General features: G+C 59.4%; 11 protein-coding genes across 11 annotated transcripts; 4 read left to right on the plus strand and 7 right to left on the minus strand.

The window, feature by feature from the left end:
• Positions 1-390: 390 nt before the first annotated feature.
• THITE_2110873 (uncharacterized protein) lies at positions 391-2,051 on the minus strand. The gene is made up of 6 exons (XM_003650871.1): positions 1,707-2,051; positions 1,256-1,312; positions 1,093-1,192; positions 817-1,031; positions 666-754; positions 391-605 (listed from the first exon to the last, which is right to left on the minus strand). Exons 1-6 carry the CDS (start codon positions 1,787-1,789, stop codon positions 553-555), a joined length of 597 nt encoding a protein of 198 aa, XP_003650919.1. The 5' UTR covers positions 1,790-2,051; the 3' UTR covers positions 391-552.
• Positions 2,052-2,224: 173 nt separating this feature from the next.
• THITE_2110877 (uncharacterized protein) lies at positions 2,225-3,960 on the minus strand. Its single transcript, XM_003650872.1, has 2 exons — positions 3,806-3,960; positions 2,225-3,696 (listed from the first exon to the last, which is right to left on the minus strand). The coding sequence occupies exons 1-2, from the start codon at positions 3,944-3,946 to the stop codon at positions 2,539-2,541; spliced, it is 1,299 nt and encodes a 432-aa protein (XP_003650920.1). The 5' UTR covers positions 3,947-3,960; the 3' UTR covers positions 2,225-2,538.
• A 1,379-nt stretch (positions 3,961-5,339) lies between these two features.
• On the minus strand, positions 5,340-7,064 carry THITE_63335 (uncharacterized protein). Its single transcript, XM_003650873.1, has 3 exons — positions 6,895-7,064; positions 6,018-6,820; positions 5,340-5,959 (listed from the first exon to the last, which is right to left on the minus strand). Exons 1-3 carry the CDS (start codon positions 7,013-7,015, stop codon positions 5,714-5,716), a joined length of 1,170 nt encoding a protein of 389 aa, XP_003650921.1. The 5' UTR covers positions 7,016-7,064; the 3' UTR covers positions 5,340-5,713.
• Positions 7,065-8,415: 1,351 nt separating this feature from the next.
• THITE_2110882 (uncharacterized protein) lies at positions 8,416-11,285 on the minus strand. The gene is made up of 4 exons (XM_003650874.1): positions 10,993-11,285; positions 10,706-10,916; positions 8,900-10,583; positions 8,416-8,812 (listed from the first exon to the last, which is right to left on the minus strand). Exons 1-4 carry the CDS (start codon positions 11,013-11,015, stop codon positions 8,778-8,780), a joined length of 1,953 nt encoding a protein of 650 aa, XP_003650922.1. The 5' UTR covers positions 11,016-11,285; the 3' UTR covers positions 8,416-8,777.
• Positions 11,286-12,619: 1,334 nt separating this feature from the next.
• On the minus strand, positions 12,620-14,288 carry THITE_2110883 (uncharacterized protein). The gene has a single exon (XM_003650875.1). The coding sequence runs from the start codon at positions 13,179-13,181 to the stop codon at positions 12,705-12,707; it is 477 nt and encodes a 158-aa protein (XP_003650923.1). The 5' UTR covers positions 13,182-14,288; the 3' UTR covers positions 12,620-12,704.
• A 1,927-nt stretch (positions 14,289-16,215) lies between these two features.
• THITE_2086081 (uncharacterized protein) lies at positions 16,216-16,830 on the plus strand (the record flags this gene model as incomplete). Its single annotated transcript, XM_003650876.1, has 2 exons — positions 16,216-16,497; positions 16,582-16,830. 2 exons carry the CDS (start codon positions 16,216-16,218, stop codon positions 16,828-16,830), a joined length of 531 nt encoding a protein of 176 aa, XP_003650924.1.
• Positions 16,831-16,870: 40 nt separating this feature from the next.
• THITE_2110885 (uncharacterized protein) lies at positions 16,871-18,932 on the minus strand. Its single transcript, XM_003650877.1, has 4 exons — positions 18,599-18,932; positions 18,435-18,536; positions 17,749-18,360; positions 16,871-17,690 (listed from the first exon to the last, which is right to left on the minus strand). Exons 1-4 carry the CDS (start codon positions 18,797-18,799, stop codon positions 17,076-17,078), a joined length of 1,530 nt encoding a protein of 509 aa, XP_003650925.1. The 5' UTR covers positions 18,800-18,932; the 3' UTR covers positions 16,871-17,075.
• Positions 18,933-19,221: 289 nt separating this feature from the next.
• Positions 19,222-20,539, plus strand: THITE_2110886 (uncharacterized protein). The gene is made up of 2 exons (XM_003650878.1): positions 19,222-20,014; positions 20,083-20,539. Exons 1-2 carry the CDS (start codon positions 19,299-19,301, stop codon positions 20,528-20,530), a joined length of 1,164 nt encoding a protein of 387 aa, XP_003650926.1. The 5' UTR covers positions 19,222-19,298; the 3' UTR covers positions 20,531-20,539.
• Positions 20,540-21,051: 512 nt separating this feature from the next.
• On the minus strand, positions 21,052-22,096 carry THITE_2110887 (uncharacterized protein). Its single transcript, XM_003650879.1, has one exon. It carries the CDS (start codon positions 21,882-21,884, stop codon positions 21,378-21,380), a length of 507 nt encoding a protein of 168 aa, XP_003650927.1. The 5' UTR covers positions 21,885-22,096; the 3' UTR covers positions 21,052-21,377.
• Positions 22,097-22,511: 415 nt separating this feature from the next.
• Positions 22,512-24,734, plus strand: THITE_2110888 (uncharacterized protein). The gene has a single exon (XM_003650880.1). The coding sequence runs from the start codon at positions 22,766-22,768 to the stop codon at positions 24,395-24,397; it is 1,632 nt and encodes a 543-aa protein (XP_003650928.1). The 5' UTR covers positions 22,512-22,765; the 3' UTR covers positions 24,398-24,734.
• A 313-nt stretch (positions 24,735-25,047) lies between these two features.
• Positions 25,048-26,373, plus strand: THITE_2110890 (glycoside hydrolase family 61 protein). Its single transcript, XM_003650881.1, has 3 exons — positions 25,048-25,320; positions 25,391-25,961; positions 26,028-26,373. The coding sequence occupies exons 1-3, from the start codon at positions 25,217-25,219 to the stop codon at positions 26,127-26,129; spliced, it is 777 nt and encodes a 258-aa protein (XP_003650929.1). The 5' UTR covers positions 25,048-25,216; the 3' UTR covers positions 26,130-26,373.
• Positions 26,374-26,442: the final 69 nt, after the last annotated feature.

Below are 26,442 nucleotides of genomic sequence, written 5' to 3' on the forward strand. Positions count from 1 at the left end.
CGCAGTAACGGCAGCTACTTGATTCATAGCGGATATAGCCAGGCTTTGGATGAACGACCAGCGTTGCAGGGTCGAAGCGGGTCCGGCAAGAGCCCGGAGGATGTCAGTGTCATGCTCTCGTGTTGCCAGCCAGTCGAGATCTACGGTGCTGGCAATGGTGGCAAGGAAACTTATTGGGCTTTGATACCAACTTGCAATTGCTACCTAGGAAGAGTTGATCTATTTTAACTTCCTGCCGACTCCGCCGATAACGTAAGGAGAGAAAAAAGAAAAACGACCGCGGGGGCACATTCTACGTCCGTTGTCCACAGGACTTGCCGGGGTGCCGACCAGTCCCTGCCCGGGTTGAACGACCTGATCGGCAATCCCGGAAGCTGCCGACTCGAAACTAGGATGGGAATGACGCGCTTTTCAAGTTGGGCGCCCAGAGGCGCCCAGCATCAGTAGGCCACCAGACGAGAAAAGAGAGCGCCAAACGCATTGACAGTCTTACAACCAAGACCCCCCGAAAGAACTGGAGTCGACAAGGGCTCCCAGAGGTGAGAGAGTGTTTCACTCGGCGACGTCGAGGTCGTCGTGGGCCGGCCGGTCGGGACTGTCGATGGCTGCATGGTGTGTGTTAGAGATGGAGTCTGGCAATGCCGGTTTGGAGAAAGAAAACGTACGCTTCCTGTCGTCGCCGTTAGCGCCGTTTTCACGGCGGTCGCGATCATCGCGGTCACGGTCATCCATCTTCGTGTCGCGGTCTCTGTCGCTGTACCCAGTAATTAGCATGGAGCGACGGAAACTGGGCAGTGATGACGAAAGAGGGCTTACCGATCCGGGCTACGCGAGCGGTCACGGGTGTCGCGGCGATCGCGGTCGTAGTCACGGTCGCGGTCCCGGTCCCGGTCACGGCGGTCGTCCTTGCGGGGCGAGTAATCGCGACGGCGGGGGCTCGGCGAGCGACGGCGGGGAGGAGAGCGACGAGGCGCACGATCTCTATCGCTGCGGTCGAATCGCCACGAAGCGGACGGAGGCGTGCGGGCCCACTGGGAAGAAGGTCAATACAAATCGTGCTTTCGAGAGGGGAACAAAGGTCGCGAGCCTCACCTCGATCTTCAAGATGTCATCGCGGCCAATACGCTTGTTATGCATCTCGTGGTACGCGTCGTCTGCATCTCGGCGATCCTCGTACTCCACGAACGCAAACCTGGACGGGTGGGTTAGACATTGGTATTGTCTGAAAAAAGCGCAGTAGTCCGACTCGACTTACAGCCTGCTGCTCGCGGACCGAGGGGCCGGAATATCGCAGCGAACCAGCCGGCCATAGCTGCGTAGATGGGTGTCTGTCAGCCAACACGAACTCTGGAAGCCTGGTCAAGGAGGAGCTTTGTTTGCTAGCCGCGCGTGGTCAAACACCATATTTTTAGCCGCTTCTCGCCGGCGAACCCGCCCGACGAAAGGAAAGAATATCGTTCTCCGCCGGCCGCTCGATCGAAGGAAGAAGGCGAGGGCGGAGGCGAGGGCCGGAGCGTCGAGCGGATTACGGGACGTGGGATAATGGGAGAGACGGCGGCGAGGATACGGGGGAGGAAAGGAGGGCGAGGAACGCGCGACGACGAGGAGGGAGGGAGCACGGAGGAGGGGGAGGACGGCAAGAGGAAGGTAATCGAGGATCGAGCCCGAGGCTGCCGATCGAGCCATCGCCGTCGTGGGAAACGTACCGCTCGAATTCGTACGCGAGGTCGCGCGCGCGAGTGCCGTGGCTGAAGCCGGTCACGTAGAGCGTAGTGCCGTTGCGAGACATGGTGGCGAGCTGATGATTTTCGCAGGTGACGCGATTGAGTCGTCGGCGTGGCAGCTGCCTGAGGAAAAAAAATCAAGGGTGAGTGCGATGCTGCAGGTGGGACTCCTCAGACTGCTTGTGGTCTGGGAGACACGACGAGCATTCACAAGCGGTTGGAACAATGGTTGGTGATGCTTGGCGACGACGGCAACCAAGAAAAGCCACCACTCGATGGATGGTCGATGGCAGGCTCCAACGATGTTGATGGAAGGTGAAAGGTGGAAAGCTCCAGGCAAGTGGGAAGGGCGGGCTCCAAAAGCAGGCTAGGCGCCTGGGCCCACCAAAATGGAGCAATCTTATTGGCTACGATGCCAATTATGGGGCTGGAAAAGAAGCGCTGGCTTCCGCCGCCTGCAAACAGATGAGGCGAAGACTGTGTCAGCACTCAGGGGGCACATGCCACCTCGGTGCTCCTCCCACTCTGCATGTGAGGAGCACCTGTCTTAGTACACATGTCTTTGCATCCTGCATGGCCCTCACTTCGCTGCAGCACTCAGAAGAATAGGAGAAGGAGGAAAATGAGCGAGGAGACAACAATTCTCATTGGCTTTGGTCTTCAAGTCTCACAGGATCAGGTACAAGCTGCAGAGGACACTCGGACCGGTGAAGATGCCCAGCCAAAACAGTACGTTACCCAGATTCTCGCGGTTACGAAGCCATTTCGTCCTACTCAGCTTCACCAGCTGGCGCAGGCACGGCGAGTCAGCAGCTCAACGGCGAACATCACAGCCGGCAAAAAACACAACACGAGAAGAGAGCGGGGAAGGGCGATCAAGACGCACCGGCAGTTGGCACATCTGCAGGAACAGCAGATATCCCCGCAGCTTCTTAAAGATGCACCACATGACCAGCTCGTGCACGCAGGCCGACAAGAAGAAGGTGATGAGCGTGGCGGTGTGCTTGTCGACCTTCATTGCCGAGATGGAGCTGTGGTAGACGTGGCGTAGCAGGAAGTTGTGCACCGGCCGGTTCCAGTCCCTGGCGAACTGGTCCCAGGACACGCAGTTCCACCAGGCGTCGTAGAAGCTGCGGTCGGCAAAGTAGGTCAGCTCCGCCAGGAAGTTGAGGATGGTCTCCCAGATGAGGTACCACGACAGCAGGTACTCCATCATGAAGGGGAAGATCAGGTCGAGCAGCATCCAGGGGAACTGCCGGAAGCGGTCGGCCAGCGGCACCCCGGCCTCCTTCATGCGGACCGTGTCCATGACGACGGGGTAGATGAAGGCCTGCGAGATCATGATCATGACGAAGATGACGCCGAAGCAGGCCGCCGCCTTCTCGGCCGCGTAGTACCAGTTGATCGACTCGGAGCGCGGGTACTCGAGCTCGTACACCACCGTCGGCAGCACGATGTACTCGTAGTGGTTGCGCAGCGTCAGGTTGTTGGGATACTCGCGCCCGGGTTTCGTCGATTTGCCCCTGAGCTCGTCCGAGAGCGCGTCGACTTCCCACTTCAGCACGCGCTCAAAGACATGCACCTGCTCCTGGTCCAGCGGCTCGCCCGAGTCGATGGCGGCAACGATCCTGTCGATGTCCGGCGCCTTCTCATCCGAGACGGACCGGCGGCGCTGCTCATACCCCTTGGCAGATGGGATCTTGGCGAGATGTGACGTGCTGATATCACACACCGGCGGCGCTGTCTTCGACGGGGAGGACACGGGCGAGATGCTTTCCAGCAGCTTGAGTTTCGCGAGCAGCTGCTCCCGCTGCCTGTACACCGTGGACAGGTACCCGTTGTAGAAGGCATACGAGTGCTGCTTCATGAGCATAACGAGCCCATGCAGCACGAAGAACACGGTATGCGTCCAGGGCCAGTCCCGCAGCAGCGTCAGGCCAACCACGCCGCCGATGAAGGCGGTCTGCCAGACCTACAACAACGGGTGGCGCGCGTCCGTCAGCATCATCAAGGATCAACCGCCACTGCCACCTCAGACAATAATTACAAGGGAAGGGAAAAAAAGCAGAGACAACACTCACATTCTGCAAAACCCACCCCCACCCCTCCCACCTCACCCACCCGCGCCTGACCAACCCAGCCTGCACCACCCAACTCACACCAGTCAGGCCACACATAACGCCGTCAGCGAGCAGGAGCACGAGCACGTCGCGCTGGAACATGACGCGCATGATCTCGTTGGTGCCGAGGACGGAGCCGTGGCGGCGCCAGTTGTCGGCGGCGATGCGCACGACGAAGAGGAACACGCCCATCCAGAAGAGCGTGAAGAAGCCGTGGAAGGGCGAGTCGGCCGCGCGCGGGTTCTGCCGGTCGAAGGCCGAGAAGTTGTGCGTGAACACCAGGTCCGCGAACTTGCCCTTTCGCCGCCGGGGGAGTGGGGAGGAGGAGGGCTTCGCGCGGTTGGGGTCAGCGTCCGGGTCCGGGTCCGGGTCGGGGGTGGTGCAGGTGGATGGGGCGGAGGGGGTCGTCGTCGTCCCCTGGTGTTCGCGTGGTTGGCCGGGTGAAGTGTGAGATGGGGCTGGGGTTCGGTCGTCTTGTTCTTCGTCTTCTTCATCTCCAGAGCGAGGGGTAGTCGGGAGGGAGGGTGTGGTTGAGCCGTCTTCATCCTGTCCATTCGCGACCCGCCGTCCTGCTTTCAGCGAAGCAAAGTCGTGAGAGGTGGACGACGCCGTGAGCGCGTCTCTCGAGGTTTGGGAACCGTTGGCCTTCCGTCTCCTCACCACGAAAGCACCCGGAGAGCTGCGGGACAAGTCGTCATGGCCGCCGTCACTCGTGGTCCCCGAGCCGGGTGTGTCTAGAGAAGGTCGAAGCGAATGCGGTACGTGGGCGGCTGCCGGAGTGGGAAACCCAAAGCCGTTGCTAACACCCGGGGCCGTCTCGGTGATCATACCGGCAGTTGGTCCCGATCCGGCGGCATTGGCACCCCTGCCGCTTTCCCGAGCCATACCGGGGGACGAACGGCAGAGCTCACAAGGAGACGCTCAGCCAGGGTTTGAAGAATTGAAGTGTGAGTCTCGGCTGATCCGGGGCAGATTGGGTCTGGAAGAGCACATTCAGTGCGCTGACACGGAGAGACAGAGGCTCAAGCTCATGGAGTGGTGAGACCGCGGGAAAAAGTAAGCTCACGCATATATGGTATGTCAGAGGAGGCAGATACCTCATTGGCGTTACACAGAGCCACATTTTCAATTTAGCTGGGGTCTGCCGGATGCTCCGGGCCGAGTGGTCCGACCATTGTGAAAGAAGGGGAAAGTTACAGTACACATAGGGGAAGTAGCGTGTTGAGAAGTGCTGATCTTGGGAGTCCGGAACATGCGCAAATCCCGAAGGCCGAGTTCTGTGGCAAGGATGGAACGAGAGCGATCAATCAGGTTCTCTACCACTGGAGGGGCGTCACTTACGAATGCCGAAAGCTGGGAATGGGAGTTGTTCAGAATAGCTGATGATTGGCGAGAAAGTACCATGATCCAGGGTTGGCCTGTGAGTAAACGGCCACCCCTGATGTCATCGGCCGTATTGGGCCCATCCGACCGTCGGCCGAGCACACACCGAACGCATGCTCAAGACGCAACTCTATTTCGAGCATATGGTCTAGTGTAATCCGTATACTGGCAGATCGACGTTCCCTGAATAGCTCCCGGACCCTCCTTTTGTACCAAGCACCCGTACCCGCCCCGGCAGCAGAGATCTCGTGACCCCATCTTGAGGCATATACACGGCTCCCACCTGTACCTCCCCCGGGCCAATACAAGGACAACAGATCAGTCGCAGGCCAGACATTCGTCAACACCTGATGCCGAACGGGTTGCGTTAGCTGTCGACATGCCCGGCCCCGTAGCATGCGCCGCCAAGCAGCGGCCATTCGCGCTGGCTACTGTCCCTTGGACTTCACCATCCTCTCTCTGGGTATCAATAACATCCAATGCAGTTCAGTTGGGAGTCTCCCCATTCGGCCGGATAGGGAGCTCCTTGTCCGCCCCATCGGCCTGCTCTTTGCTTGCACCAGGGTAGCGGGTGCCCTTGTTCTTGACCTTCTTCTCCTTCTTGGGCGGCGGCGGGTAGGCCTTCTCGGCGATCTCTTGCCACTCCTTGTTAGCTTGGAAGGCTTCTTGGATGGGCGCCAGCAGCGCGTTCAAGTCCCGCGCAACGGCGGGTTTAAGCAGTTGCGGTGTCAACTGCCACTCATGTTAGCCTTTTGTACCGTACCCTACAGCTGAGGGCAAGATAACGTACCACATCGCTCTTGTAATCTTCGCGGATCTTTTCAATGTCGGTGTAAACCAGCGGTTCTAGCCCGTCCCGCTCACGGTCAACGCGGAACTCCCCGGAGCCGCGTAGCCGTGCGGCCGGGAGAAGCACGAATTCAATGAACGCCAGCAGGCCGTTCTCCTCGACCACCTGCGGGGCGGCAACCGCCTTCTTGATCTTCTTGGCGACCGTCTCGGGCGGGTCGAGCAGGTCGATCTTGCTGTCGGGGTCGCTTGAGCTCATCTTGCCGCCGTGCAGACCGGGGACCATGGGGTTGAGCAAGTGCGCGCGCTCCCTGTAGCCAAGCTTCGGCAGCCACTCCTTGGCGGCCGTGAACAGCTTCCGCTGGTCCATGCCTCCAAACTGCGCGTCGCAGTCCAGGTACTGCTCGTCCAGCACCTGCAGGATCGGGTACAGAAGCCCGCTCAGGGGCGCGTTGTCGGTCTGCTTGACGACCTCGGCGCCAGCCTTCTTGGCGTCGTGCTCCGAGATGAGCGAGGCCATCTTGTAGACGTCCATGACGTACTCGGGGCTCTTCTGGTACGAGCTGCCGAGCACGACGCGCAGCTTCTCGGTCGACACGCCGACGGCCTGGAGCATCGCGGTGATGATGTGGCGGTAGAACTCGGCGCGGTGCATGACCAGCTCGAGGGGCGCCTTGAGGTTGTCGAGGAAGCCGTGGATGTCGGCGAGGAGGATGGTCACGTCGCAGCCGGCGGCCAGGAATTGGGCAATCTTGATGGCGGGGACGAAGTAGCCGCAGTGCGGCCGGCCCGTCGTCGCGGTGCCTGGTGCGCGCGAATGTCAGAACATACCGCTCATAGGACGCGGAGCGCATGCATGCCCGCGTCTCGCATCTTACCCCAGTAAATCTTGGGGTGTTTCCCCTCATCGAGGATCTTCTGGATGATCTCCTCGTTCAGAACCTCGGCGAGGTTCTCCTTGATGAGAGCCAATCTCTGGTTTGAGTCTGCGGCCGCCATCGTGTGCCGTGCCGTCGTGCTGCTGGAATTTGGAGACGGTGATCTGTGGATTTGTTGTCTGCCGCCGCCTCGCCCGGAAAAAAGAGGTGGCCCAAACCGTTGACTCAGAACCCTGGGGGGCTCGAGCGCGGGGTATCCCGGCCCTGGCTGGCGAGGGGTGGCGGGGTTCTGCAGGGACCATAAAAAACTGCCGCAGCTCACCGCCTAGGAGACCCACTGGGAACCTTGCCGACCAAAAGGGACAAGGGAGGATTCCTTGTTCGCCACAGCAGCACACGACAGGAAGGATGGCCTGCTGCGGTGGCGAGCGGCTATCCCGAAAGATACACCACACTGGATGAGAGTCTGGCGCCCGAGCGGGGAGAATTGGGCCATGCAAGACGAGCTCTCATGGCTTTCCCGGAATAGCCACTGTCTGCATTCACAATTCGCGTCGGCCAACCAGGGCCATCGACCACCCGGCTGACTGAGGGAGGAGGGTCGTCGTTAAAGAGGTCCCGCCAAGACTAATTTTACCGGGAGGAGGTTCAGACGACGTCTGGAGTCAAACGGACAAACCTCCTACACGTGTAGTCGGCATGGCAGCCTTGAACACCAGCACCACGAGACGGTGCCAAGAAGTGTCTAAGACCGCTTTCAGGCATCTGCCATCAATCTCTCTCTCTTCTACCTGAAGGTAGCAGCAGCGGTAATCCATTCAAACCCATGCGAATCTGTTCCAGTTGAGCAATGGCCTAAGGCTCCCCAACAGTCCGACGGAGTGTACTTGCACTGTTTCTATCACCCTCTCAATGCCGTGGTTTTGATAACCTACTCTTGGCTTCACTAGATAGGTAGGTATCGAAGCGTAGTAGGGGCGGTGACCTTCTACCCAGGCTAGCCCCGTCATGATCAGTGGTGTTTACTAAATAAGAGGTGAGGTTTGGCTTGCACATAGACCGCCGCCGCTGAGTCCAGTAGCTTGGCCCGATGCTCGCAAATGTATCGGCAACCAGCAGGCCCGGAGACAAGACGAGACGAGGCTGATGGCTAAAGAGGTCCCGCCAAGACTAATTTCGGCCAATTGTCGGCAATGTTTTTACAGCGTCAGTACCCCGCCAAGACCGCCAAGGGGTTTGCACTATCGCCACGGGTTAGCCACGGGTTAGTTCGCTGGGGGTGCGGGGGCGGCGCCAGCCCCCCGCTGGTTAGGGTGAGGGTTATAGTTAGGGTAAAGGTCAAGGTTAGGGTGAAGGTTAACTTCGTTTTCTTTTTTTTCGATTTGGTTAAAGTTTCGTAAAGTTGTTGCAACGAGTCTTTGCGATTGTTCGTTGTTGATGTTGCTCGAAGTCGTCGAGGCCCGGTCGCGGCCCCGCTTAACCCGTGGCGATTGTAAATACTTGTAAGCGGCAGTCTCCGAAATTAGTCTTGGCGGGACCTCTTTAGCTATAACCGAGACGAGACTACATCCCAGCGGGTCCAGCGACGGCGCCATGAATCCTACATTGGCAAGGGTCACCACATAAGCAGCCAAGGTAGGCTCGACGGAGCGGCCTCTGCTGGGCAAGGCGCCCACTCCTCGTTCACGGCTGATGTGGCCCAACGAAGGTTGGAAAACGATTTGGAATGTCACTGGCGGGATAACTGCGCAAGAAAACCAGTACAGCTTGGACGGCCCGGCGGGAGAGAGTAGAGGTGAACCCTAGAGAACCGATTGCTCATTCAACTTTTTGCCAGAACCAGCCTGCCGCCGTCCCACACACCCAAACGCTGCCTGAATAGCCTACTGCATCTTTTCGTATGTCGCCATCAACGAGCCTGCATGGAACTGTCAGTCTCCTCTTTCCATGCATCACATACTTCAGAGCGGGGGGGGGGGGGGGGGGAGGGGCAGAGGGGACCTACCGATAAACGTCGTCACCAGGCGGCTGCGGACCTGGCTGATGTCCTCGGGCACCAGCCAGATGGTGGCGCCCATCTTTCTCGCGATGCTGATGCTCAGCTTGGCGTTCAGGTAGGCCTCCTCGTCGGTGCGGCCGGGGGTGACCAGGTCGTAGTCGACGTAGCTGCTCTTCATGCCGTTGAGCACGTCCAGCAGGAAGACGCCCGTGCCGATGGCCGGGTCCTTGAACGAGCGGATGCTCGAGTTGCGGCCGCCCTTGCGGCTCATGTCGTTGGCCCACCGGACCATCTCGGCGTCGGTGATCTCGCGCTTGCCGAGTCGCTGGGCCAGCCCCCGCAGCGTCAGCGTGATGTCCTTGCGCATCAGCTGCCAGACCAGGGCGAGCGTCAGCGTGCGCTGCCCGTCCGTGATGTCGGCGCCCTGGATGCCGACCAGCGAGAAGCCGTTCTGCTTGCCGAGCTCGATCGCGTAGTTGGTGTTCTCGACCGCCTTGAACCGCAGCATCTCGCCGCCGTGGGCCGGCGCCTTGTTGACGTGCCGCCAGTTGACGGAGCCCTTGATCACCTTGTCGTACGCCTGGAGGAGGATGGTGCCGTCGCGGAGGTCGTCGAAGAAGGACTGGACGGCCGGTTGCACGTCCAAGCTGTTGAGCCACAGCGTGAAGACGCGGGCTTCACGCTCTCCCTCGGCGTCGAAGTCCTCTACCTGGAGCTTCTCTTCTTCGGTGATGGGGTCGAGCGCGGGGTGGTTGTTGAACAGGTTGGCGACGAAGGCGAGGTTGAGCCTGGGATTGCCGGCGACGAGCGATGACGGGGTCAAGAACTTGCGGCACCCGAGCTTGTCTGCGTTCTGAAGCACCTCCTCTGCCCGCTGGTGCAGATCTCGCGTCTGGAGAGGGGCACGGGTGCAGCCGTACTCGGAGCCGATCTGCGCCAGCAGCACCGTGTAGTTTTCGCCGTCCTTCACGTCGCCCGAGAAATTCTGTACCCTCCTGGGCCAGTTGGCCGCCTTCAGATGGTAGTTGAACCAGCGAAGGAGGATCATCTCCGGCGGAAGCCGCAGGAACTGCTCCAGGGTCTCATCCTCCTCCAGCAACCGGTACAGCTCGGGGTGCAGCTTGATGTCGATCTTGCCCAGCAGACCACGGCGAATGATCTGCCAGATCAGGCCGAGGATAAGATGCTCCCGGACCTCGATGATATCCCCGCTGCCGATGTTTACCACGGAGCAGCCAATGCCCTTTGCCGATTCAATGACGATATTGTTGTTCTCGGTCATCTGGAAGGCATTGAGCGTCTTGTTCTTCTTCCCGGGGATGTTCAGAACACGTTCATCGATAGTGTCGGGCACGCTGTCGTTGATGAGCTTGGCCAGAACAAGGCCGTCCTTGCACTCGTCGAACATCTCGAAGGTGTCGGTCGGAAAGGGGATCCGGTGGCCAATGTCGGGGTCGCCAGCGAGCACGGCATTGATGTGGCGGGTAAACTCGGTGCGCTCGTCTTCGTTGATGGTGTGGGTAATGTTCGCGTTCGAACCCTGCACAAAGATCTTGCCGCTTCCGCCAATGCTGCCCTTGGACGCGTGGCCGCCGCCCGTCCGCTGAGAAATGACAGCGGCTGGCGAGGAGGCGGCAGCAGCGGAAGCCCGCTGGGGGCCAGCAGAGGAGTCGCGAAGCTTGGCAATAAGCTGCAAATTCGCATTAGCCGATGTCGCCACAAAGAAGAGTAGCGAACGTCCGGGGGAAGCAGCGGCGCGCTTGACAGATGCTCCGCTGGGCCCCAAAGGATCGCAGAACGGTTCCGACGCACCCCAATGTAGTCTTCCAGCTCAACACGTCTCGAAGAATCGAGCTCGACCTCCTTCAGGGCCTGGCGGACGACGTCATAGGGCTTGTGCTCGCTCGCCTGGGTCGCCTTGATGGCGGTGGCCTCGTCAATGTACCCTTTGTCATCGACATCGAGCTTGCGGAAGGCGTCGGCTAGGGAGAAGATGTCATTCTGCTGGAATTGAGGGAATTTCCTGTGCGAGTACTTATTTTCAGCCACACTGGAATCTGGATTGGTGGTAACAGCGACTATCCAAGCGGAATTTATACCTCTGAAGCTTGAGGACGTTCATGGTGTTGCGTTCGTTGACTCTTGGGCAGACGCTGATCCCGGCGCTTTCGAGGTTCTTGACAAGAATGGCCCGCTACGCGGGGCAGCTACCAGGGTATATAAAGAGATTGGGTTGTTTCGTCGCAAAAAAAAGCTGGACACAGCAGGCTCAACAAATGGAGGCAGCCTGCGAAAGGAGTCGTAATGCCGCGAGTTTGCTTTGTGGTAGCCTGCTGCGAAGTGCGGTTCGTTCGAGTGGTCCGTTGCTTTGGCGGGGGTCGCGGGGCTGCCTGCAAGCACGCACTGATGTAATCCGGCCGGGGGTTGGGGCAGGAGCCAAGCCACCCGTGGATTGCGCATATCCAGAATCCATTTCGCCAGAAGCTTGCTACATCCACACCGGGGTATGCGGCTTGACCGACGCTAACCCCTAAGGAGAAGAAAAAGACGCTCCCTCAAGACGCCACTGCGCCCTGGCTACCGTCTACCGAAGATGCATATCTGCAAAGAGCAAAAAAAGTCAGCCAGCGCCGCCACCGTTGTGAAGATGAGATGATCACCAGGTGACCAGGGTGAGGCTGGGGCGACGCACTCCTCAGATGGCCTAGGACGGATATGTAAAAAAGCCAGTCCAGCCACCAGCCCCCGCGGTGGGCCTCGAGCAGGTTCTCGACGGCGTCGCGGAAGTATTCGTCGACGGAGTGCCGGCCGTTGACGGTGGCGGCCAGGCTCTCGAGCGCGACGCCGTCGACCAGGAGCATCATCTCCCGCAGAGACCTGGCCATGCGCCCAATGTCGCACAGACGCTGTCCTACAGCGAGTGGGGGATAGAGATCAGCTCACATGCTTGCGCACCAGGTGGCGATGAACAGCTGGAGGCTAGGGGATGCAGGGCGCTACGACAGCGCCTCGTAGAGGGGAGTTGGGCGCCAGGGGACACAGCACATGACTTACGCGCTCGGAGGCTGATCTCGATCAGTCGTTGGCGGGGCCGGATGTCTTCGGGCACTAAGGTTGGTAAAGCAGTCAGGAATGAGTGCTCTGTAGATTGCATTGTGTGTTAGTGACCGATTCCTGCTTACCTTGGGACCCTGCGCTGGCCATCGCGTTCTCTCCTTTCTCTTCGACGGCCAAGTCCAATGTTTTTGTGCCAGACACCGAGCGGACCGTGGCGGATTAATCCCGAATGAAATTGAAAGTAATAATGGAAGACCGGAGAGGGCCCCAGGAGGGTTCTTATCCCAATCGTGCCCTAACCGCAGTAATGTGATGGCAGTTTTGCTCATACTTCTTTACATGCTTTGAATCCTTATCTGCGCCAGTATCATGTATCTCTCCGCGAAAGCGGCCGCCAGACAATCGAGTTGATCTACCTCGCGTCGCGGAGAGAGGCGCAGGTGGGCTCGGAGAAGGCACGTATTCCATATCGAACATAGGTAGGTAGGTATGAAGGCTGGCTTGCTGGGCATATAAACTTGGGGGACATGTCGTAGTGTTGTCCTGAGGAATGCGTAACAATGTTCAAACGATGGAATAAACACCGAGTGAATCGCCGTCTTGACCTTTGAGGTACGCCCCCGAGAAGCATGAGGTACCAGGTATCAGAGGCGGAGAGCCAGACAACACCCCGAACACAACCAACGTCATCGTGTTAAAACCATCGTTATCATGTAATCGTAACTCATAACTAGGTATCACTCATCCACCGCTCCTACGACACATACAACCCCCCGCACAACCCAGGCGGCCTGTACGTCTCATGCACCACACAGGAGCAATACGGCCTCCCATCCGGAAACCGCACCCTAACCCTCAGCCTAGGAAACATGGCATCAGCCAGCACAAAATTCGCCATCTGCCTCCGAAACCCGGGCAGCAGACAGTCGAGATAATCCTCCAGGGCGCCCGGATCCGCGGCATCCCTTCGCGCAGCCAGCATCTCGCGCGCGTCGAACCGCGGCTGGCGGAACACGTGCCGGTAGAAGTTCAGCAGCTGCCACCGCTCCCAGGGGCTCGCCCCGTGGAACCCGTAGTCGCCGGCGCTCTCCTGGCTCAGGTGCGTCTCGAACTTGTCGCCGCGGCAGTACATGCGCTGCTCCGCGCTGTCGTGTCGCTGCTGCTGGAAACAGGCGCAGAAGCACCCCGACAGCGCGTGCGAGACTTCGGCTATGAGCCGGTAGATGCCCATTTCGTCGCGTTCTGGTGGGCTGAGGCGGATGTGCGGGTGTTGGTACGAGGTTGGATTGATGCCGTGCCTGTGAAAAAGGTCCGGTAGCGAGGAGTTCCGCCAGGCGTGGGCGATGGCTGAGAGAGGCGCCGCTGTCGGCGAGCTGGAGGTACATTTGCGCAAGGAGTTTACGCTCGTCGAGGTTGCGGCAGGAGTAGAACCCGAAGCGCATCCACTCGGCCGTCTGCGCGTCGGGGATGTTGAGGAACGGCCGGAAGAGGATGCTATAGAGGCGTAGGACGCCTCTTTCGTCTCTTGAAAGGCATTCTTTGGCTTCCTGCTCTGTCGCTGGAAAGTCCAGGTTGAACGCTTTCGCGGCCTCGTAGGCGCCTGCGACTATGTAGGTGTAGAATCCGTCGTAGTCGGGAAAGTCCAGATTGTCACTCGACCTCATGGAAAGAAACCAAGGTGTGCATGGCTCCGTGTGGTGTTCCTCCCGAGCTTCGGAAAGACGCAACCAGGTCTCGATCAAATTGGCAATGGCGGGACCGAATCTCGCGAGCGTTCTGACGCCGAAACGCCTGATGGCCCGGTTGTAAATGCAAAACAGGTTGGAAACTTCCCAGGTGTCGGCGCACTTGGTAAATCCGAACAGCCTGCATAGGTGATCGTCAGCGAACAAGCTCCGGAGGATGTCTTCTGTTTCTTCTTCATCCTCGGGCTTGCGACGTAGCCATTGCCGAATAACCATGTTGAGACGGTCGATGTCGTTGGGCCGACCCGGAATGGCACACACAAACAAGTGGCGCGCCCAGTCCCGCTTTTGACAGGACGCCGAGCAGTATGCGGTTCTGCACCTTGAGCAGCGTAGTGACGATGGATGTTGGCATCGTCTGCACGATCGCTCCCTTGGCCTTCTCGTCTCCGGTGGAGGCATCTTGTCCAGCTGTTCGAGGCCGAGCTGAGCCCGGATGTAGTTGCATTCGTACCGCTCCGCTTCTGCCACACGCAGCTCCCGGCCTTCTTTCAGCGGGCCACCTGCTGCGTAAGCGAAACCGGGCTTCGCTGCAATCTCGACGATGAACATTCTCTTGTTGTCGGCCGTCGTTTGCATCATCATCAGGCGGCTTTGTCAAGGTGCAACAATCAGCTTCAAGTGCCTGCAAAGACATTGCGACAAGCCGAAGGTGAATTGGAACTCACCGAAGGTTGAGATAAGACTTTTCCATCCGCGCGGCCTCCCGCTCTGGAGTCAACGCTGCCGTGGAGAGAGCTGCCGACGACTGCGGGAGGAGTTGAAGCTTGTGGCGTGAGCGGGGGAGCGTAAACAGCTCCCCAAGCACAGCTTTAATGTAGGAGAACAGCGCGTCAGTGGCGTGATGGAACCTGTTGGGGGTAGGCGAGTTTCGGCCAGCTTGCACCGACGAGAGCGTCGGCAGAGTCCATAGGGGCAACACAGTCTCGTGGGTACCGCGGACATAGAAATCCCCGTGAAAATGGATCAAGTAGTAACAGAGCCAACAACAGCGTCTGCTGCACCCGATATAAGGGTGCACAACCCAGTCTCCAGACGTGGGAGCCAAGTTTTCGTGCTGATACAGCAGTTGAATCTCGGCATGAACATGGCGTTTCTGCCCCCAAACATGCTGGAACTTCTCCACAGCCTCTTGACTCCGCAGATAGGACACCCAGCTGTTCTCAGCCACTGCCACGCCCAGCCTAGTCCTGATGAGGTCCACAAGCGAAGTCTGCTGCGCGAGTTGTGGTCTGGGTTCTCGCTGTACTTTTGGGGGAGAGACGGCAACACACTCGATGGACCGGAAAATAGGCATGTCAGCAACTCTTTCCATGCACACTGTCAACCGGTTAAGGAAATCCCTATCATCGTTTCTCCTCCCATCCTCGAATCCGCCGTTCTTGGAACACAGGATTTTGACCTTCTTGGCATCCTCATTCACAAACATCATGGTGCTGGCGACGTTGTTCGCATCCAGTTTGCTTGTCTTGGGACCGGTCTTGACGGTCTTGAACCTGGCAAGCGCTTCTGCTAGCCGATCCAAGACCTTGTTCCGAGATGTTGCCGCAGTTGGGCTATTCAGGTCTTCGTCTTCCTCGTCCTCAACTTCATCTTCTTCGCCCGCATGCTGCTGCAATTATGTACGGATTAGACATCCAGACTTTGACAGGTTTGCAATGGGTTGCGCTCACTGATGGCTCGGTCTTGGATAGCACCTCGTCCGACTTCTCCGGCCGTTGCGTGATCAAGGCTAGAACACATATGGCGAAGGTTAGGTCTTGCGACAATGATGAAGTGTTCTTGAGCGGCGTCTCCATATTGCGACCTGCGGTGCTGGGATACCAGATTCCATGGTCTTCCGAACTTCCATGGCCTTCCGAACGCCTTTTTCTGGCAGCCTGAGCACCGACCTGACTTTGGGCCGCTTTTTGTTTGAACACAAAGCGGGGTTATCGGCACTGATGCAGAACCATGCTGTGTAACGGAGAGCACAATCGGAGCTGAGAGTTGATGCGGGCTGGCACTTTCTATGCAATACGATACAGACTGGGAGCTGAAAGAAAAAGCTTCGAAGCCACTGCCACTCAGCTCCCGACAACAGCTAAACTTGTCTAAGCACTCAATTTTGGCAATTTCGGAGCTGCCCAAGCATGCTGAATCCCGGTGGAAAACGGTGAGGCACGCACCTCCCGTCACAGTACACATTCATAAGCAGCGAGCGGATCCTCGTACCGATAAGCCTTCCAAGATTGTAAGTTCAAAGCTACAACCCAATGCTGCGGCCTGCCTCAACTTCCCTCCCGTCGTTAAGCAACGCTAGTGAGCCTAGCCGCTACCTCGTAGATACCTGATAGCAACCGAGTCCGACTCGGCCCCACACCGCCAGCAACAGCTCAGCCTCCACCTATCCCCGACTTGCTCCGAGTCACCGGCTTCACCGAAATTTCTCTCCGAAAGCGAAACCAACGGGCATATCTCCAACCAGTTAGTCCACATCATCTGGGCTTGGCTGAAGTAGGGGACTCGGATATAAACCCCATGTTTACATTCTTTTCCCGCCCCCGTGCTGACCAGGCGTGGTTCTCAGCCGGCCCGGCCTCGTCCTACCCGGATCTCAGCCCGGGCGGCGAGAGCGCGGCATTATCCGACCCACGTCCGTGCGGCGCCGATGCGGTGCCAGGCTGCAAAGTCTTCTCGGTGCCGAAGGGCGATGTTGCTGCGGCGTCCGAGGTTTCCTTATCAGAGGTCTATGAAGGAGCCGATCTGCGGGACCAGGTTGTTGTGTTCCAGTACCGGGGCAAATTCCATGCCATCGACCATGTGAGTACCTGGACGGCAAGAGCCGTAGCAAAATCTCCCTTGGTATCATTGTCATGGAAGCACTAGTTCCTCTGACCAATTCAGCAATGTCCGCATTCATCCTTCCCACTCTCCAGAGGCACGCCATTCGACATTGAGGACTTCGGCATCGTGCTCAGCGCAGGGATAACCTGCCCCAAGCACGGCTGGTCATTTGACCTGTTCTCTGGAATGGGAGACCGGGGCACTTACAAATTGAAGACCTGGGAGGTCGAGCTACGTCCTGCTAAGGGGGCTTCAGGCGACGGTCAAGAGAAAGAGGTCTGGGTGAGGAGGAAGCAAAGGATAGGCTGAGGGGTGCACTAGAGACTACGTTGCAAAGCTGCGTTACAATCTGGGACTGGTCAGCGGATGGAGCGTCGGTGAGGAGAGCTTACCGCAACCCAGGCACTGGCGAGCAGTCGGTTTTCCCAACGCGGTAATCAGTTACTGAAGGTCTCTCTGAGGCTTGAGCCTCGTAACAACATGTAAATCTGGCATGCGCGACGGGACGCACAAATACAACAACCATCATTGCTTTCCACCCCCGTACGTACCCGCTAATACCCGTAGATGAACGTGTACCGCTGGTCTCCCCTCCGCTCGGTGCTGCTCATCTCCTCAATGAAGTTCTCCTCGGTCCAGGTGGCCAGGATCTTGCGCCTCCTCCTGTTCTCCAGCATGTACATGACCCGGATGAAGACAAAGCCGACCATGCCGACAGCAATCAAGATCATGGTCACGGTTAACGGATACGAGTAGCTCGGCGCGTACTTGCTCTTGAAGAGCTGGCCCGCAATCACGCCCGCCAGGTTCGAGTACCCGTTCAGGCCGAGCACGAAGGACCGCGATGTCTTCCACGGCGTGTTGCCCGCCAGCCACACGGCGATGAGCGGCCCGCTGGCGAACACGCCGGACAGACATACATGCGCAAATCCGTACCGCAGCTTCGGGTCGGACGCAGCGGCCATGACGGCGCACCCTATCAGGCCCAGAAGCATGCCGAACACGGTGTGCAACGAACGCTCGCGGAAGTGGTCCGAGGAGAAGACGATGAGGATCAGGCCCGCGGTACCGGCGACGAAAGGCGGGACCGACATCAGCGTCGCGGTCACGCCAGAGTAGCCCATGCCTTCAACAACCAGTGGGAGGAAGGTCGTAAAGGCCGTAACGGGCTATGTCCGTTAGAGGAAAAAAAAGCTGAGACGTCGGGGGGAGGAAGTATGGACATACCAGAACCGCAAGGATATTGAACACGATAATCAGCAGCTTCTTCCAGTCCTTCAGGACATCCAGAATGTCCCGCACAGTGATGCCCTCACTCTGGCCGTACTCGGTGACCTCCTGGGCGCCGGCGAGGTCGCGCTCCATGCGGCTGACGGCATGCGCTCGCTCCGCCGAATTCAGGAACCACGCGGTCCCGACCTCGGCGGGGAGGACGAGGAAGGCGACGATGGCCACGAGCACGGACAGGCCGCCTTCAACCAGAAAAACGATCTGCCAGCCGTGCACGCGCGGGCTGTCGATGTGCAGCAGGCCGTAGGCCAGGAGGCCCGCGAACGCGCCGGCGACCGAGTACATGCCGGAGAAGAGGCCCATGCGCAGGCCGAGGGAGAACTTGGGGTACATGAGCGACATGTAGTAGAAGGCGGTCTGGGTGAAGCCGGCCTCGGCGGCGCCGAGCAGCAGGCGGAGCGCGATGAGCGTGCCGGTCGAGCGGATGCCCGCGTGGGCCATGCAGAGCGCGCCCCATGCCAGGAGCAGCGTGGCGATCCAGCGGTGCGCCCCGACGCGGCGGCCGATCAGCACGGAGATGGGCTGCAGCGGAACGTAGGTTGCCGAGAACTGGGGAGTGTCAACATCATCAGTGTGAGGATGCAAGCTGTTGAACACACTGGCGGCGTAAGTCATGGACTGACCAGAGACAGAGACGTTGGGACGTCGTCGGGCTGCAGGTTGGCGTCCTTGATGAAGCTGCTCGTGGCTACGAATCCCACATTGGTCTTGTCGATACCGCAGAGCTGAAAGATGTCAGCAATGCCAGCATAAGACGAGATGAGCCCTGGCGTCGATGAGACCTCACAATGAAGCTGACGGCCAGAATCAACAATACAATGAAGTCCAGCTTTGAGTTGATCTTCCTGTCCAGGTGCTTCTCAGCCTCGCCGGCAGGCGCATAGTGAGTGGCGAACTGTTCCGAGCCAGGGCCGGCATTCTTCGCGAAGTCCACCTCGGCGTGGACGGCCTTGTCTGTGGGGGATCTCTCGAGGTCCGCTGGACCCATCTTGTCGAGTCAGAGATGAGGCGGCGTAACCTTTCAGGGCGAGAAGTGGGCATGATCTTCTTTCCTTTGGCCACAGAGCATTCACAGCTGGTATTAAATTTCGGCCACCTACCTTAGCCATGTGGCTCTTCTTGTTGCATTTCCCGCTGGCGGGGATTGGCCACCCCGGAGGCCACCCCGGATTGAGATGAGGGGCGGCACGGTTCGGCTGGCCATTGGTCCTCCTCATAGGCCCGGCATTCTGGGCCGGCAGTGAATGGGAATCCCAGTATGCATTCAATCAGCCGGTTCCTGGTCCCGAGCCCTGCACGCGCGCCCCACCCCGAATCCTACGGCCGCCCCCCCGGGTTATGTCACCCGAGCAGCGCCCATAAGCCTCACCTGTCAGCCCTCGTAGTGTAGTGTACATAGATAGATATGGACTCTCAGCTGGGCTTGTCGAGGCCCGTGTAAGCGAACTAATCCGAACAGGGAACTACTATTCAATCTCAGGCTCACGATGGCGACTGTCGACCCCAGTACTTGCCCGCACCAGGCCTTGCCCCAGGAGCGCATCGATTCTTCAGCGGCCGTTATTAGTGACAATGTGGAAGATATCCTCAAGGAGTACGACGTGCTCCGCGAGGCGTGTCCCATCGCCTACACGAACCAATACGGCGGCTACTGGCTCATGACGCGGTATGAGGACATCAAGGCGGCCGCCCTCGACTCCGAGACCTTCATCTCGTCCGTCAAAGCCGTCATCCCGTCGGACCCGCGCGGCCTGCGCCGGCCGCCCCTCAACTTCGACGCGCCCAACCACACGCCGTACCGGACCGCCCTGGACCGGACGCTGAAGCCGGCGCGCATCAAGCGGCTGACGGCGCGCCTGGAAGAGCACGCCGAGGCGCTGCTGTCGCCGCTCCTGCAGCGGGGGCAGGGCAACATCTGCACCGAGTTCGCGGCCCAGTTCGCCGCGTGGGTCGAGACGGAGTGGCTGAACCTGACGCCGGACACGGCGCCGCGGCTGGCCCGCACGGCCTCGGCGTGGGTCAACGCCTGGCGCCAGATGGACGCCGAGAAGACGACGTACTACAGCACCCAGCTCTACGACATCGCGCGCGCCGTGCTGGCGGACCGTAGAGAACACCCGCGAGACCCCGAGGAGGATCCGGCGAGCAGTTTGCTGCTGGAGCGCAACAGCAATGGGGAGCCGCTGGAGGAGATACACCTTGTGTAGGCAGGCAACGTCGCCCAGGGTGATTGACGCATGGACGCAATAGACTGACAAATAACCGCTGCAGGGGATGCATACGGCAGAGCCTTGTCGTGGGGATGGTAGCGCCGCCGCTGATGATGGGGGGCATGTGCAACCACCTGTCCAAGGACCAGCAGCTGCAGCAGCAGCTCAGGGAAGACCCCAGCCTGATCCCGGCGGCCATTGAGGAGTTCGTGCGTCTGTTCAGTCCGTACCGCGGCTTCGCGCGGACCGTCTCCAAGGAGATCACCATGCACGGGCAGACAATCCGGCTGGGGGTCCCCATCTCGCTCACGTACAGCGCCGCCAACCGTGATCCCGCGGTCTTCGACGACCCGCACCGCTTTGTGCTGAACCGGCCCAACATCGCGATGCATCTGGGCTTCGGGAGAGGCCGGCATCGCTGCGCTGGGCAGCCGCTTGCGAAGCTGTACGTTGCGTCCCTGGCAGGGCAACAACAACATATGACTATGGGTAGGCGTGGACGTGGCTAATCAACCATCGTCAGTGCTCTACAAATCGCGTTGCGGACGCTTCTCAAAAACACAAGCAGGTTTGAAGTCAATGGCGAGCTGCAATATGCGAGGATGCCTGAGATGGGCATCATAAGTTGTCCTCTCCGGTTTGAGATATGAAGACAGCTGAGGACGCGGTGGAAGAGCGGAGAGGCTTGTTGATGCATTTCCCGGCAGGGGAGAGGATGTCATAGGTAACGGCGTCTGATCACGCCTTGCTCACGTTACATGATCGAGTTTCGCTGGGGGACTAGCGGATGGTTTCTAGAATCTCCGTTCAGAGAAGACTTCTTCATCTGACAGCCCTGTGCTCCGACCGCTTTCGACGTTAGATTGATATCGGTTTTTGGCTGTTCCTGTCTCCAGGTAACAAGAATTCCCAGCTTCTCGGATCATTCTGGCTAAGACACGAGCTTCCCATCCAAGCAGCAGCTTGTCTATCCTTTTCGCGGTCACCCATGGCCATCTCCAAATTTTTGCAATGAGGAGATTTTTGGCAACGAGAGTTTACCTTAGAAATACAAGGATCCTTCTACCTTCTGGTAACCTGGTCTGGACTTTCCTTGTCTTCTCTGCTCCTCGGCGTCCCGGAGACCTCCGAGCCCGTCATGCTCCGCCAGGTTATCCTGAGGATGAAGAGTTGAGGGGAGATAGCAGACAAGATTTGGGGGCGCGCCCCTGCCACTGACTCCAAATAGTGCGGAAGGCTCATTGTTGACGGCGGAGCATCTTTCGGTGCTCGACGGAAATCCTCTGCGACCCCTTCCTGTGATCGACGCCCTTATGCACCCAAGTGCATCCCTTCTCAATGCTTAAGTCACCGTGGTCATGCCTCCAGCGACTTCACCGCAGCAACAAAGCAAGCAGCCCACGCGCCCAAGTCGACCGTCAGCGTCCGCACCCAATTAACAGTAAGCCACTCGTCCAGCGACGCGTTGGCATCCGTGCCCTTCTCGTCCGCATCCACCGTGGCCTTGATCGACGGCGCAACAAGCGGCACGAACAGCAGGTGGCTCGCCGACAGCACGGCGCCGGCGACGTACCACCAGCGCGAGTCCCGCGCGCGCAGGGCGGCGGGGCGCACGTAGAGGTTGGCGACGGAGGACCAGGTGGTGACGGCGAGGCAGGCGACGACGAAGACGACGCCGCGGCGGAAGAAGGCGGCGAAGTAGTCCGGCAGCAGCGGCCGGCTGCGCGCGCGCGTGGCCGCGGGCCGGTTCAGCAGGCCGAGGAAGAAGGACTGGTCGGATCCGTAGAGCAGCGTGCAGGTCGACGAGACGAGCGGCGCGGTGCGGAGGAGCACCACCGGGTCGAAGAAGAGCCGGGAGGCCATGGCGGCTGGACCGGAGATCTTCGCTCTATGCTGAGAGGAACCTTGCCCCGGCGCTGTTTAGTTGAGTGGGTTGCAAAATACCTAGGTAGTTGATTATCAAGGCAACGAGCTAGGTGGATGACTTGCACCAGCAAGATGAAGATCCCTGGCAGTGAAGGTTTGGGATAAGTACAGGAAGATGCGGAAGAGGTTACCTAGGACTCTGGATGATCATCACGCAAACACGAGGGTGAATGCATGTGTGGGGCTGGAATCATTCGATTTCGGTCAGGGGTGAGACGGGGCCGGTCCTTTCGGCCCAGGAGCTGTGTATTCCGTCCAAAATACTACGTGTACAAACTGGGTTGCCTTCTACAATGCCCACTGCACTGCGATCACGACCATACCAGCAATGCCCACTTCGTTGGATTCGAGGTCCATGCGGAAAGTACGGAGTACTCCGTCCTGGAAGTTCTTCAACCAAGGGCGAAGAGGTAGCACGCTGCTGGGGGCCCTCCCGTCCTCGTCCCCAATGCCTGAACTGCACTAAGACCCGGAACGTCGGCTTACCGCTCCTCCACCATTGTCGGCTTCTGCGCGGGGATGTTGACATGGTTCCGTAGCTCCGCATTCCCCGCAGTGCTGTCCGCAGCCGAGAAAACGATCCGGTTCCTGGGAAACGGTGCCGTCGACGCGCCTTACTGCATTGTATCCTGGTAACCTCGGATCGGCTGCTCGACAAGGCAAATAGCATGGCGCCAGTGGGAAAAGCATTTACCCAGCGCGGAAGCTCAACGCTGGATGCTCCTCGTCGAGCAGGAAGGCTGGTTCGCACACCAGACGGACCGCTGAGCCCCGAGTGGTGATCTTTGGCCACAGAATCCGTCGAAAATACATACACAATGCGCTTCCGCCTGGTGCATGCCGCGTTCGCCTCGTCTCTGGCGGCGGTGGCGCAATGCAGCGGCAGCAACAGCTGCAGCAACGGCAACGGCAACGACAACAGCTTCCAGCAGCGGTGTTCCAAGCTCGCCAGCCAGCTTAAGATCGAGAACGCCACCGTGTGGTTTAGCGAGTATGTGGCCGCCAACACCAACATCTCGTTTTCCGACACGGACCCGTCGTGCGGTCAGGGGCCTCTGAGCGTCGGCGTCGACTTCTGCCGCGTCGCGCTCCGCGTTGCCACGTCGAGCCGGTCGAGCATCAGCATGGAGGCCTGGCTGCCGCGCAACTGGACCGGTCGCTTCCTGAGCACGGGCAACGGCGGCCTCAACGGTTGTCTCTCGTACGACGACATGGCCTACACGACCGAGCTCGGCTTCTCCACCGTCGGGGCCAACAACGGCCACAACGGCACCTCGGGCGCGCCCTTCCTCAACAACCCCGAAGTCGTCACCGACTTTGCTTGGCGGTCCGTCCACACCAACGTCGTGGTGGGCAAGAGCATCTCGAAGACGTTCTACCGGCAGCAGCACAAGAAGTCGTACTACCTCGGCTGCTCGACCGGCGGCAGGCAGGGCTTCATGTCCGCCCAGTCGTTCCCCGACGACTTTGACGGCATCGTCGCGGGCGCGCCTGCTTTGGATTTCAACAACTTGAACTCGTGGTCCGGCCATTTCTACCTCCTCACCGGTGCGGCAGGGTCCCCAACTTACCTGACTCCCGACCAGTGGACCGCTGTGCACCAAGACATTCTCGCGCAGTGCGACGGCATCGACGGCGCAGTCGACGGCATCATCGAGGATCCCGAGCTCTGCCAGTACCGCCCCGAGTCTCTAATCTGCCCGCCCGGCACGCCGGCCAACACCAGCACGTGCATCACCGGCACGCAGGCCGCCACCGTCCGCGCCGTGTTCTCGGACCTCTACGGCCAGAACGGCACTCTGGTGTACCCCCGGATGCAGCCGGGCTCCGAGCTGCTGGGAGAGGCCTACATCTACTACGCTGGCCAACCCTTCCAGTACTCGGTCGACTGGTTCCGCTACGTGGTCTACAACAACCCCAACTGGAACCCGGCCACGCTCGGCCCGGCCGACTACGCCTACTCGGACGCGCTCAACCCGGCCGACATCCGCACGTGGTCGGGCGACCTCAGCGCGGCCCGGGCGCGCGGCGTCAAGATCCTGCACTACCACGGCCAGCAGGACCAGATCATCACCAGCGCGAACTCGCCGCGGTACTACAACCACGTGGCGCAGACCATGAGCCTACCGAGCAGCGCGCTCGACGACTTCTACCGCTTCTTCCGCATCTCGGGCATGGGCCACTGCTCCGGCGGGCCGGGGGCCGTCTTCATCGGCAACCAGCGCGCCAACACGGCCAGCCTCGACCCGGACCAGAACGTGCTGACCGCCATGGTGCGCTGGGTCGAGGAAGGCAAGGCGCCCGACGCCATCCTCGGCACCGCCTTCGTCAACGGCACCGCCGGCGGCCAGATCGCCTTCCAGAGGTGGCACTGCAAGTACCCGCTGCGGAACACGTACACCGGCAAGGGCGATCCGAAGGACCCCGACAGCTGGAAGTGCGTTGTGTGAAATGGAGTGGATGGGCAGTGGAGATCTGGGGCTGGAGCTTTCAACTTGATCGTCACAAGCAGGCATAGCAACATAAAACCACTATTTGGGTGCGAATGCGGTGCATGCCTGACAGAAAGTAACTGGCTGTGCTTGTATGGGAGGTTCCGGAATGCTTTTCCTGGATCCGAGTTTTGCTCCCACAATGCCGTTGCCAAGGTCTCGGCATAATATGTTGGACTACACACCTTACTAGGAACGTCCTGCGGAGTGCAAGGCATGAATCGGCCCGGGCCACAAGAGAAACCAGTCTACATGACCCACGGGACCTTCAAGTTGATTTATCTTGGGCTTGGCGTGGCTTGGTGGTGGGCAGCGCCATGGCTCACAATCAATCTCGCCATGCCGTCTTGTCGGCTCCTCCTCCCGGTCAGATGCCTGTTGCGGAAGTCAGGCTCGAGCACGCGCCTTAAATTGATTCCCGTAATCGCATGCCGCAGCTTTCCACCAGTCCCACGATGGGAAATATAGGACAAGACGGGGCTAAAAGGTGTCCCAGTGCTACGCTTTCGACATTACCCGGCAAAGTGTCGACCCCAGACAGGCCGGGAAAGGAAAACCTTTGGAAGCGGCCGAGCGTCGGCCGGCATGGCGCAGGGCGTGGGGAGGAGCGTACCACAAGATCAATCTTGATATATTAGCTGTCGCCGCCCAGAGTTGTGATGGTCCAGGAGTTTCGCCTGTGCTCATCACAGCCTCCTTGCGCCAGAACCTCCTGTTCCTGGGCCACCGCTTGTTGCCTGCACTATTGGTAGAGTTGGTCTATTGCTAGAGTTGGCCATGCTTCTCACATCAGTCCTCGGCTCGGCTGCCCTGCTTGCTAGCGGCGCTGCGGCACACGGCGCCGTGACCAGCTACATCATCGCCGGCAAGAATTACCCGGGGTGGGTAGCTGATTATTGAGGGCGCATTCAAGGTTCATACCGGTGTGCATGGCTGACAACCGGCTGGCAGATACCAAGGCTTTTCTCCTGCGAACTCGCCGAACGTCATCCAATGGCAATGGCATGACTACAACCCCGTCTTGTCGTGCAGCGACTCGAAGCTTCGCTGCAACGGCGGCACGTCGGCCACCCTGAACGCCACGGCCGCACCGGGCGACACCATCACCGCCATCTGGGCGCAGTGGACGCACAGCCAGGGCCCCATCCTGGTGTGGATGTACAAGTGCCCGGGCTCCTTCAGCTCCTGTGACGGCTCCGGCGCTGGCTGGTTCAAGATCGACGAGGCCGGCTTCCACGGCGACGGCGTCAAGGTCTTCCTCGACACCGAGAACCCGTCCGGCTGGGACATCGCCAAGCTCGTCGGCGGCAACAAGCAGTGGAGCAGCAAGGTCCCCGAGGGCCTCGCCCCCGGCAACTACCTCGTCCGCCACGAGTTGATCGCCCTGCACCAGGCCAACAACCCGCAGTTCTACCCGGAGTGCGCCCAGGTCGTCATCACCGGCTCCGGCACCGCGCAGCCGGATGCCTCATACAAGGCGGCTATCCCCGGCTACTGCAACCAGAATGACCCGAACATCAAGGTGAGATCCAGGCGTAATGCAGTCTACTGCTGGAAAGAAAGTGGTCCAAGCTAAACCGCGCTCCAGGTGCCCATCAACGACCACTCCATCCCTCAGACCTACAAGATTCCCGGCCCTCCCGTCTTCAAGGGCACCGCCAGCAAGAAGGCCCGGGACTTCACCGCCTGAAGTTGTTGAATCGATGGAGAACAGACAGCAGGAGCCTGAACCTCGAGCGATTTTTGGATATGGATAGTGCATAAGGTTGTTGCATCTTTCTTCCAGTCAATGGCATAGCATGGCAAGGAGACGATGTGCATTTGCCATTACCCCAATCATGCCTACATAGGTAGTCTCAACAGTTACGTTTGCATCGATCTGCAGGTCTCGGCTGGCCGTGATGCCTAACAATGTTATTGCCGCTGCCCATTCAACGTCCGAGGTGGGCCAGACTGCTAGAGAACTAAGAGAGCGGCCAAGACATCAATAAACCGGAATTCGA

Source organism: Thermothielavioides terrestris, chromosome 1, assembly GCF_000226115.1.
Source record: "Thermothielavioides terrestris NRRL 8126 chromosome 1, complete sequence".
Lineage (NCBI taxonomy): Eukaryota > Fungi > Ascomycota > Sordariomycetes > Sordariales > Chaetomiaceae > Thermothielavioides > Thermothielavioides terrestris.